Here is a 13211-nt window from a genome sequence, read left to right on the forward strand (position 1 = left end):
TAGTTACTACGTTTGGTTTACAGTAACCACCCATAGTCAATCCAAACATATTCCAGTAACGATTTTCAGTTTTATTATTAAAAATTCGTTCCCGGAGTACATGCGGTACTTTTTATGCTTTACGTCAGAAACATGGTTCATGTTTAGCATTAAAATTATTGAGAATCCTCGTTGTGTCTAAGAAACTGTTTTATCAATGAGAGCCTTCTTTTTCTGCAGACAAACAGTGTAAACTATTTTGTTTTGGTTTGAAGTGTGCCGTATGTTGGAAAATTACTTGGGTTTTTGTGTTATTCAAGGATTCGAAGCGCCAATGCATAGGCAATATTATGGGCAGGTTCAAAAACTCTCTTTTAATGTCGTTAGACCGGGTGTATTACTTTCCTGTAGTGACTGTCCTCCACAGTGCGGTTTTCAAGGAGCTTTCTTCCACGTATTACAAAGCTCTGGAATGAACTTCCTTGTGCGGTGTTTCCGGGACGATACGACATGTGTACCTTCAAAATACAGGCCTTACAGGCCGGATACGCACCTGTGATTCCTCTGGTGTTGCAAGAGAATGTGGGCGGCGGTTACCTTGATCACTAAACACCAGGTGACCCGTACGCTCGTTTGTCCTCCTTTTCCATAAAAAAAAAAAAAATATTAGCCGTCATTGTTAAAAGCAACCATGTTAAAAAAATTCTAATTCATTTCTAATAAAAAATTTATAACAGAACTCTTACATTCTTTCGGTCGCAATATTTACATGAGATTATTGTAATTCCTTCATAGTATCACTTATGTCAAGACTGAGTAGCCCCTGATTGTATCAAGTTAGTCATCAAATATACACATAGGTACTACGCGGTTACATCATCTCTGGTCCTTACGTCGATGACGTCACATCGTCGCTTTGGTACGGTGTGCAAAACAAGCATCACAAAATAATATCCTGATAAGATTATTAATAAGTAAACTACCATTTATTTTTTCAGTATTATAGATTGATGTAAAGGTGTTGTGTTGTGATACTGATTATTATTATTATTAAAATAAACTTCCATGTGCGATGTTTCCGGGACGATACGACATGGGTACCTTTAAAAAAAGCGCGTCCACCTTCCTTAAAGGCCGGCAAAGCTCCTGTGATTCCTCTGGTGTTGCAAGTGAGGTGATGATGACGGCGGCGGTGATCACTTAGCACCAGGTACCCGTACGCTCGTTTGTCCTCCTTTTCCATAAAAAAAGGAAGACCAATGAAAGCATGGTACTAAGTACAATGAGTCTTAATTTTTCTGAGAGAAATAGCGACACAGAACAACAGAAACTACAGAACTAGTAACAACAAAAGTCAAAACGTAACAATGAAAACTTCAAAAACAAAGCAGTGATATCACGAAAATTTCACGACATGTACCTAACGGTAATGAAACTGCAAACCGTTCTGACGCAACAGGACGAGCGCGAGGGGGTGAAAGGGGAACGGGAGGGAGCTTTACGAGGTCTAGAGATAGTGTGGCCTCATAGTATATTATTATTACATTGGTACGTCTCTTGCTTTGGGATGGTTTCAAAAGACATTGGATGATGCAGCTACTGTACTCAATAACTTTTGTATTAATTTACATTTACTTTTTTGACTTACTCGTGTAAGACATTGGCTATTTGACGTTTGAGTGTGTTTGTTGCATCATTTTACATTTTACATATTATATTGTAATTGAAATGATTTGTAAGTAATAAGTGTCATTTCCGTGACCTACGTGAATGAACTGAGTTTGATTTAATTTGATTTGATTTGACATTTACGAGAGAAGTTTCGATGGTGAAGCATCATTTACATTAAATAAAACTTTTTGTTATGTGAGTTTGCTAGTTAAGACACATAAAAATCTGATCTGACAGCTATCACTTTTCTTTCACTATTAATGCCATCACTCTTTGGAATCAACTGCCGCTTACTATCCATTAAGCACAATCGTTAGCGTCCTTTAAAAATTAACTAAAAAACCATTATCTGTCCTCTATTTGATAGTATCTGTATGTATTGTATCAATCTACATAATTCAACAATTCAGAAATGTTAATTATAGTTTCTACTTTTTATTTACGTACTATTTTACATTCTTATATATTTATCTATATTTAAGTATAGTATATACTATGTGTGTGTATATTTTTGACACTTTTCTTACCCCTTTTAATGTACTGTCTATCTCTTATATTGTTATTAGTAATAACTAATGGTTGCATGGAAGAGATCACTATATATTGATAAGACCGCCATTTGCACCATATGATGTTATTATGTATGTTAGTATTTAAGTTATATTTTGTTAATGTGGTGTCAAAAAAGTGTAATAAATAATTAAATAAATAAAAATGTCCCCGAAAAGTTTTTGGAAATGTTTAAAATTATTAACTTTACTTATTACTTTGTGGTGGCGACAGATCAACCCGTGGAGAGCCATATCACCAGGAACATTACCTCATGCCCAGAAGTGGGGTACTTCTTCCAGAAGGATATAGGACGGAATAACATTGAACCAAGTGCCTGCTATCTGTGCTTCTGTCAAAATAATAAGAGTGCGTTGTGCTGGCCGAGAGACAAAAGGAGATGCGATAAGAAAAAGTATCACCATTTTGGTAAAAGGTATTTTCTTTGTTTAATTATATTATACTTCAAAATTAGTTTATGGTTAGTCAACCAGCTCAGAAAGTTTAGGTTTATACTTTATAAAAGTCCAAAAAATGTGATCCATAACTCATTAGATTAAAAAACAACTGGAAAATTATTAACACATAACAAAATACAAATGTTATCAAGAAATTAAGGTGAAATATAGATGCTATATCATTTTTCATTTCAAACTCAAAAATGACTAATATTTAAGAAATTCTGAGAAAAGATCCTAAAAAAGGAGTAATTTTCCAATGTAAAAGTCCCGACTCTCGAAAATATACCTCAATTACTTATAATTTTAATTTAACGCTGAAAATAGGCCTCCATGCCCTACAGACAGCCTTTAAAAGACAGTATAATTTTTTTTTTATTATACCGCATAGATATTAAATAAAAACAAAGAGTAATAATTTACTCTTTGTTTTTATAAATGTATTAACTCGACACTAAAGAATTACCTGCAAAAATCTGTTTTAAAGTTATACTATTGTTTGGCCGCTCGGGAGTGTTTCTATTATATTATGTATAACTAATATTAATAAATAAATAATAATGATATTGACACACTTTTACACAATTTATCTTGTCCCAAACTAGGCATAGCTTGTACTATGGGTACAAGACAACGATGACATAATATTTAATACAATATACTTACTTAAACATACATAAATACATATAAACATCCATGACTCGGAAACAAACATTCATATTCATCATATAAATATCTGCACCGGCATCTGCTAGCACCTACCGGGATTCGAACCCAGGACCTTCATGCTCAGTATAAAAAAAAAGGCATAAAAATTTTCTCAAAATTGATTCCTTTAGAATTCTTTTTGATGTCATTTCTTATACTACTAGATACTACTACCGCTTCGGAAACAAATGGCGCTCTGAGAGAGAAGAAGTGGTGCAAGAAACTCTCCCAGCATTCTTTTTTTTGCGCTCTTTTCAATAAAAATATACAATATTGTACAGTCATTTCTATCGCTATAAAATAATTACAATCTAGTCCCAGGCTGTCCGATCATTTAGATATTCAGCAGTGGAGTAATAGGATTTACGACAGAGCCATTTTTTTATAAAACATTTAAATTTATTTATAGATAATGCCTGAACAGTGGCTGGGACTTTATTGTAGAAGTGTATACATTTACCCTTAAAGCTATTATGTATCTTATGAAGCCTACTAGAATTAGTTACAAGGCAGTAGGCAGCGCAACTAACCACTGGGCTATAGGGGTCGTCGCTATATTATTATGTATATAACAAGATCACTTAATACCAGTTAAGTATTTATTATTATTATTATATTGTTATTTAAGTTGAAATCGAAAATCTATCGTTATTTTGTATGACAGTGAAATCTAGCCTGTGAAAGTTGGTACATTTGTTACTGTTTAACGCAAATCTTACGAAATAAAATAGAATCAGCTAGATATACACATAGTACAAGTACTCTATTGTATCTTTGTATTATTAATGTTAATGTAACATTTTCTTTATCTTTCAGATAAAAGATAAAGATGCTTTGTCTACAAAAGTGATACACTTTTCGTTCCGTATAGTTGTTATACAAGAATCTCTATACACTGACCACTACTATATACCACTGGACTGGCGGCTGTCAAAGTGCTTTTGTGCCTTTTTGATATTCGTCATTTTGGCGCTGTTGGCCATGTAGCGATAGTCTGCGGTACTAAAACTAGTGATGACAACCTCAGCTAAACAATCATCGATAGGTAAACTATTTACAAAAAAAAAATCGTATATTATTACGTTGATTCCTGATGTATAAATAACACGGGAAACGACCGAAATTAATTCAAAATGCAAAAATACTTTACATTATTGTTCGCTTCTCTCGCAGCCATTTGTATTATACGTCAAAACTAGTTCTCTGGACGCTCGCAAGTGGCAACATTTGCTGTTAAATATAGCGAATAGAATGTCCAGTGGTATTTATACAATTCAGTGGTCTCTAATACTTGAGTAGAATAAACATATTTTGTTTTGACATTTTACAACTAAACGACATTTTAATGTGTGACGTAGTTGGGTGCCCTTCTAAGTATTTTTTAGCGCAACCTTGCGTCTGACAAGCACCTTTATTGCCCGGACAGATTCTCTGATTCGGTGGAATCTTGAGTGCTAACACTTTCGCTATAATCTGCTATTCTTACAGGGAGGCGAGGTTTCGGCGGAGCTTGGCACTTAGCGATATTTTCTTCCGCGACGCTGCCAGAGATGGTATGAGTTGGCTCTTGAAATCTATATATATATACTAGTATATACATAATGTAAACTAAATATATGTAATATAATAGTGACCAATTCATCTCTCACGTTCTAATGAACAAACCTCATTTTCAATATAACTCTGAGGCAAATAATTAAACATAAATAGTCCCAACCACCCAGAAAACCAAACTCTACGATTTTAAGCGATATTTATAGGAGTATGCGGTTGATGGGGAATAAAACCAATGCCGTCTTTATCCTTTATATAATTATTATATAAAGATAGCGAATGTGCAGATAATCAATTTAAGTATTGTCACTGATTAAATATATTTGCCTCGAGTTTCACACAAACGTCATTAGTGCGTTGTAATTTTTTTATTGTGAAAATAAAGGACAAGACGAGCAGGACGTTGAGTTGATGGTAATTGATACGCCCTGCCGATTACAATGTAGTATTGAAAAGCCCTAAAATTCTGAGCGGCACTATGTTTGTGCTCGTCACCTTGAGACATGAGATGTTAAGTCTCATTTGCCGAGTAATTTCACTAGCTACGGCGCCCTTCAAACCGAAACACAATAATGCTTACACATTACTGCTCCACGGCAGAAATAGGCGCCGTGGTGGTACCATAATCTAGACGGCATTATGTGCAAAGAAGCCTCGTTAAAATGAAGACTGGTAAATGCCCTAAGTCTCATAATACGACACCCTTGGGCCTGGGACTCCCCTATTCTTTTAATGTTTCGGGGAAAGCACAGGGAAACACAACTCAAGTCCTCAATAAAATATATAAATAATTAATAATAATAATAAGTTTAAAAGTAAATGTATTATGCAAAGAGCTCATAAATCACAGCATAGTTAATCGTCGGTCACGCTTGACCAGAGCCAGTCAGTTGTCGGCAATGCTCTAACATCCACCGACCGTGTTTCCTTCTCATATCATGTAGATTTCTAAAGATATAATACACCAATTCAAAACAAAACAATGCTTATAATTATTATATTAACAAGCCTTTATATGATTACATGAAGTTAAAACTATCACTACGACTAAGTGTACCAACTGGCAGCATTTCCGCATTGGATAGCTAGGCTGATCAGTTGAATGATATAGCTGCCAGCGCTATCGGCCTAGTAACCCTATTGTAGCATAATGTATAGAACTTTATACATGCTCAGGGACACCGAGTGTCTCGACATCAAATGGCCCAATCATGTAAGACTCGCTGACACCGACATATTTGTGACATTTTGCCGAATACACGGCAGCCGAAGAAACAGTCCAACCTACACCAAACCAACACGACCTGAATAAGCTTGGACATAAAAAGGAGCCAGAGTCTCGACGCGTCTCGTTCCACTTCAGCGCCCTTCGCTGTAGCCAAGCCACAAGTGACATTAAAGAAATGTAATGTGTAGTAAGTGACGGCAATTCTGTTTAATAACTGCAACTGTACTGCTACGCTTGTGATTTGAGTCGTGCAGCTGTTTTACTGCATGCTTACTGCAAAATAATCGTAAATTATCGTCCCTTAAATTATTTTGATATTTGAACTGTTATGGCAGCAGTTTTCATGCAGTTATTTTGCATGCAGTTATAATGAAGTAGATCATAAGCAACTTTTGCACTGAAATTTTAAGTGGGAATAGCTATTCCTGCATCGCAGCGTTCCTGCAAAATAACTGAAAGAGACCTGTTTAGTGGAACTGATATGTCAAATTTGTCATTTTTGACAGGCGTGGCATTGCAGAGCAGTTGCAGTTTTTTAGTGGAATAGCTCTACAGGACAATTGCCGTCTTTGGGTCTAGAATAGCTGGTATTTTAAGCTTTAAAAAAGTTGGTATATTATGAAGGTACGTCTGGAGTACTCTCTACGAAAGAGTTAGTATTAGTTTAAAAGAAACTTAAAGGAACAACAGAGGCGAAGAAGATTGGTGATCATGCATTCATTTTTCATTGAATTCCCCAGTTCTTGAAATTTTCCTTGTACAATCTGTCGTCAGATCTCAGAGTAACGTAAATGATTTTATTTATTTATTGGCATCAGTATTGGTGCAGCCAGTGCCGTATTACTCACTTAAAGTGGGTGGATTCTCTTGGGTGGACCTCCGCCGCTGCGCTCCAATTTTTCTTTTTGCTTTCATTCTTTTCCCGCTGCAATGCTGACGTGTTAAGGTATTGGTTCCACCTCCTCATTCCAATGAACGTTCGTGAACCATTGGGCGTTCACCACTGCAGACACTGGCCAGACTGGTTTTAGTATAAAATTAATACTACTAAATTGTTTGATCGGCACATTACTTTATATATACTTAGCTGTAATAATATATATTTTAGTTTTTTATATTAAGCCATTTGTGCCCATCGCCAAATTTCTACTTGTTGACTTATAAAGAGAAATGTATTATTAAGAAATGGTTTATTTTTCTAAATACAACATTACTTTTGTTACAGTACTGCGGAAGCAAACGCCTCAGCAATGTAAGCCTTACGAGTCGAGTTTCAGTGAAGGATGTCCACCGGGTGAGTCTTTCTCCTCATCATGGGCGGTAGAAAGAGAGACCACAACCTGGTCTACCTAGCTATGAGTGAACCTCAAATATGAGCAACCATCTCCGCATGACAATTTGAAATTAGCCAAAAAAGACCCAAACTGTTTTTTTTAATACTTTAAAAGCTTTTTATTCGCTGCTATATGTTCCGTAAATATGATGCGAATGAAATAGAATGGTTATATTATGAATTATATGGGATTATAGGGGATACGTTCCTAGGTGCAAAAAAAATCAGTGTTATTGAAGGTTTTGACCATATTGATTAATTATTATCTTCAGCCTAAGGTAATGGCTTAGAGAATATTCTAATTTTTCATTGCATGGCAATTTATAAAGCTTCCTTAATAAGTCTATTATTTAAGTCCACTTGGCGACGAGTTTACAAAGGATATGGGGTTGGATACCTTTTGGAAACCTTTTTTGTTAACAAGTATGTATCTATGTACCGATTAGATCCGCAAGTAAAGAAATCATTAACCGTGTGTATAAGAATTGGATCACATTTTTTTAATCCGCGAATTGAAAAACGCTAATGAAGGAAGCGCGAATAAGGAGCTTTTACTATTTAGTGTACAGACATTAAAAAGTTTCAATTTTGTTATATGTATGGGAATCGTTAAAGGCATATGAAACATTTTTGGTATCTAATCGATCTTATTTTTGAAGGCACGTAAAATTTCTTTTACTACAATTCGTTCTTTTTTTATAGCTGACTGGTGCATCGGGTGCACAGTCTGTGACTGTGATGCGAACGGTCGCTGGGATTGTCATGTACTTAGTTTCTGTCCCGATAGTAAGTTTTATATTATTTATTTATTTTTACGTGCCATCGATTAACTTATATAAATTTAGTACCAGGGAGATATTAATACACCCAAATGACGCCAAAGTGGGCCATCCACACCGCATGTCATATGTGCTTGTGAAGGTTTTCAAGGTCCCATCGAAATTTTTTGATTAAAAATTATAACTATCGGGATAATGCCCATTGCTCATTGTTTTTGGCAATTTCATCAATTACATGAACCTGAAGGTGTATCCTGAATGGGTACGTATAAACATTACTATGCTTATAATGGTATCCATTCAGGATGTAGTAATGTAGTAACGTTACTGGAAACTAGCAACACCAAAACAGAAAAGATATATACTTAGGACTACTGCTTGCTTTTAAGATTAGAAAAAGGTATATAATAGATGATCATTATCTTGGAAATGTAGGCATATCTTTAAAATATTTTCATTACATAAATATTATTTATTGTATTATTTCAGAAAAAGGCAACAAAATTGAAAAAAATGTGAAAGGTAAAATGAACAATAACATTATAAAGCGCAAAGATTTGAATAACAATAAATCGGTGTATACCAACAAGTCTAAACCGATTAAAAATGTAAAGAAACCGCACAAGAGACCATTCAAAGAGGCTCCAAAGAAACAAGCCCCAAAGAACAGAGCCCCAATTAAGAAAGCACCTGTCGATAAAAGAGATTCGAAAAAAAAGTCGCAAGTGAAAAAACTAAACAATTCAAAAAATCTTGCGCAAAAGAAAAAACCAACCCAAAAACAAGTAAAAAAAGATGTAAAATCTCAAAATATGATATATTATAAAACAGCCCTGGAGAATATGAAAAACAAAAACGATACTTACAAAATAGCTGAAGCTATTATGAAGACAGTGATGGCTAAAGTTGAAAAGATTGTACATGAAAATCAAAAGGAACAAATGAACAAGTTGAATAATATAACAAAAATTATACAAAAACGATCGATGACGAAAGTACATTCTGACATCAGTCTTCCACCTAGTATTAGACACTGGAAGAAGAAATATCCTCCTAAAAAGAAGGAAAAAGAATCAAATAGATTCAAGAGAAATGTAAATCAAACATTACAGAAAGATCAATCTTCTATATTATTCCAAGGCAAGTAGATCAGCTTACAATCAATTAACCACATTAGCAATTTAAAACATACAAATAATCCTATTTAAAGCTATAAACACTGTTATGATGTAAATATAATCAATATAGTTTATTTTTTAACATTTACCAGATTTAGAAAAGTTTAATACTTAATGCTATTTTTAGTCTTTGCTATACAGTAGTAACTAGCCCATGTTAGACATAGCTTTCGGGCAAAACTAAAACTAAACATTGTTATAAGTATAGTTTTAATTTTTCGTGTCTTAACCAGAAAGGAAATTATTATTTTCAAAAGTACGTTGCTAGTATATGACAATTTTGTATCATTTATCTAATACCATAAATTTTATTTCTTTAGATAATAGCACAATAAGACATGTCATCAATGAAACGGTAGTGGATTTTGTAAATACATTAAAACAGTCACAGAAATCGCTTGATTATTATAAATACAACGTCGTACATAAAGATGCATCTTACGATAACAATTCAAAACAATCATTACATAGCATTGATATAATAAAGATTGCCAACAATACGATAGCTAATAACAACAACAGTTCTAAACAATATAATGCAACAGTAAACAATGATATATTTCACAAATTGAACACAAGCCATAGAAGTTTCTTAGAAAATGAAATCACCCCTAATATAGTATTCAAGGATACAAAATGTGGAAAGGTGTGTCGATTAAAACACCTGCTTAAGAGCATCTTTCACAAACTAAACAATAATGAAACTATGGGCAATACTAAAAGGGAATATCAATTAATTGCAACCATGAAAACCTTATTTAGTAATACTGTTCCAAAATATAGCATTCCAAAATCTAGAAGGATTTCGTATAAAAGTATAAAGCGAACATTATGCAGGACCATTGGTACATGCGGATCGGACTTTAAAAATAAATTCGTCCAGTTAAAGATAGAGGAATTAAAACAAGAAAGCAAAGTCTTAATAAAATCTATTGCAGTTTTACGTACATTGTTATCGCATTTAAAAAAATCTAAAAATGTGTCTCTTGTTGGGAACAGTTTTGACAATGATGTGGACAAATTTAAGCAGATATTGATAGATTATTATCAAAACAGAAATTTAACGATTACCAGTGACGTAGAAAAATTACAAATTCAATATATCACAAATACCATCGACACTTTCGTAAAATCTTTAGAAAAATTTGCATTAATTTTGGATGATCTTATTAAAATAACAGAAAAACAAAAAGCGAAAAAGGATCTACATCGATACAGATATACCACAAACTGGGAACCTAACACACAGAGATTTAATAAAAAAAAAGATACTCTTGATACCAAACTGGTTCAAATTAAAAATATCTTGAATAATTTCAATTCACTTCAGAATAGGTTTATGAATAAAATTTATGCTATATTATCAAGCCTACAGACTAATAACACAAAAGTTAGTAACATAAGGAAAAAATCAATTGAAGAAAATTCTAAAAGAATAATTCTAAATCTTAAGAGACTTAAAAATATAAATCTTAACACGAATATCACAACAAGAAGAAAAAGAGAAGCCATGAATGATGATGCCGCTATAGATTATTTGTTAATGTTAATGGAATATTTGATGAAGAACAATAAACCTGTAAATGTCTCTCCAGGTATTTATTAATTAATTTCTAGGTTTAATCGATATCATAGATTTTAATGAAAATTTTTGATAACTATATAACATTATATACCTAAATGAAGGTGAAATATCTATGTATATTTTATTAAAGTAACTTGTACACAACTAAAGTTGCTAAGAAACATCTAATTTTAAATAATAGTTCATTTCGATAAAATATTTATTTTTGTTTGTATTATTATTGTTATTACATGCCGTAATAAAGGGTGGTCCAACCAAAACGCACGATGTTAATTGTTAATAAAACAAAAAGTTTTCAGACAATTATCTTAATATTTTTAATTATGATAGAAGGATCTATGACATTTATGTGTGAAACAAAATATCGGCTAAATACTTGCCAAGGCTTCGGTTGCATACCTCTATCCGATGGTCCATATTTTTAATGACTCTGAGACATAATTGAGGTTCTATGTCGTTAATATGGCGAATTATCTCATCCTTTAGATCTTTAATTGTTCTTGTCTTATTGTCGTACACTTTTCTTTTAAATATCCCCAAAGAAGGAAGTCGAGCGGTGTCAAATCACACAATGGTGGCGGCCAATTAACATCGCCAAAGCATGAGATAGCACAGTCATTGAATTTCTCGCGCAAAAGTGCCATTGTTTCGTTGGCTGTATGGCAAGTAGCACCATCCTGATGGAACCGAATATGATCCAGGTCCATATCCTCAATTTGGTCACAGAAGTCCGTTATCATATCGCGATAACGAACACCATTCACTGTAACTGCTTGGCCGATCTCATTTTGGAAGAAGTACGGCCCGATAATGCCACTAGCCAATAAACCACACCAAACAGTCACTGGGCAATGTATATATATGTGATATTAAAAAAAAAAAACGAAGTGCACGAAATGCATTTTGATTTGAACGCCCATGAAAATGGTAATTTACGAAAGTAAAAGGTTTCAACAATTTTAACGCGCTGCTCAATTGTGTACCTCTGCATGGTTGAATTTGTCAAATACTGAAACACAGAAATGTCAAGTAAGTAAAGTTGGGCAATAAATTGCATTACGGTTGAACTACCCGTTATTTAAGTATGTGTATATATTAATCGCTTATTAATCACCATAAAATTTTTGTCATAATGCAGTATAGCATATATATTATAAAGATAGAGACTTGTAGTTACAACAGGCTTTCTACCTGTGTGTTTTAATTTGCAGTTAACGATGGAATTGACCTTCTCATAGAAGCTATTAAAAATGCACCAGATATGAAACCAATCAAGACTTCACCGATAACATTCCATCACTTGCAACATAGAACAAAACGACCATTTCCAACTCGTACCAACATGCCTAGTACGACACGCAAATACAAATATCATAATTTACATAGAGGCCGCACAACTACAGTGACTGAAAATTATTTTTCACATAAGAATAATACAACAAAAGCTGATATATATCATCATAAAGTAACCACATTACCCGTATACATTCATAAATACGAAGAGGAAGGAGAAAGTAAAGTAGATAATTTGGAAAGAAAAAATTTCATTTCTAAATTCGAAGTTTTTAATGACGATGATGATTATGACAATAATATTATCGCATCCGCAAAAATAAAAAATGAAACAGGTGTATCTCCAAACGAAACAAATAATATGAACACGAATAAAATGGACGATAAAATATGGAGCGACGATAACGAGAAGGAAAGTAATTACTCTTCACTGAACTGGTCAAAGGACAATTTAGAGGAAGAATTTAACATTGCATCAACAACGTCGGAAAAAACTGTGACGAGAACTCACAAAACTTACGTTACGAGGACATCAAAAAAAATCAACGACAGAGACCTACATCCTGTTAGTAGCATGTCTGCGGATGATAGCCCTGAATATAAAACTGTAAGGAAGCATAATAACGAAGATGAAATTAAGATGAATATATTTGAGTCATCCGATTACAACACAGAAAAGACAGATATGGAGTCAGATTCAAAAGAGGATAAAAATAACGATAACTTCCTATCAGATTTCGCGTGATTTGTATAATAATATAAACTGTGATATACTCATCTACCTAATTATTATTTATTATAATGTTTAAATACTTCATTTAATTGTATATAATCCAGTAAGCTTATTATTATAATTAAATACAAAGAATTAAACACACAAAGAGAATTAATATGGA

General features: G+C 33.4%; 3 protein-coding genes and 1 long non-coding RNA gene across 4 annotated transcripts in view; 3 read left to right on the forward strand and 1 right to left on the reverse strand.

Annotated features, from left to right (window-relative positions):
* The window catches only part of LOC126969791 (uncharacterized), a 37997-nt gene that overhangs the window by 14767 nt on the left and 10019 nt on the right, over window positions 1-13211 (reverse strand). The window lies entirely within an intron of this gene.
* On the forward strand, window positions 2445-7441 carry LOC126969821 (uncharacterized). Its single transcript, XR_007730463.1, has 3 exons — window positions 2445-2635; window positions 4854-4918; window positions 7373-7441. It is a non-coding gene; the product is annotated as an uncharacterized LOC126969821 (long non-coding RNA).
* LOC126969698 (neurofilament heavy polypeptide-like) lies at window positions 8787-9407 on the forward strand. Its single transcript, XM_050815245.1, has one exon. The coding sequence runs from the start codon at window positions 8787-8789 to the stop codon at window positions 9405-9407; it is 621 nt and encodes a 206-aa protein (XP_050671202.1).
* On the forward strand, window positions 9808-13199 carry LOC126969795 (uncharacterized). Its single transcript, XM_050815362.1, has 2 exons — window positions 9808-11032; window positions 12234-13199. Exons 1-2 carry the CDS (start codon window positions 10144-10146, stop codon window positions 13058-13060), a joined length of 1716 nt encoding a protein of 571 aa, XP_050671319.1. The 5' UTR covers window positions 9808-10143; the 3' UTR covers window positions 13061-13199.

Source organism: Leptidea sinapis, chromosome 19 (assembly GCF_905404315.1).
Source record: "Leptidea sinapis chromosome 19, ilLepSina1.1, whole genome shotgun sequence".
NCBI classification, from domain to species: domain Eukaryota; kingdom Metazoa; phylum Arthropoda; class Insecta; order Lepidoptera; family Pieridae; genus Leptidea; species Leptidea sinapis.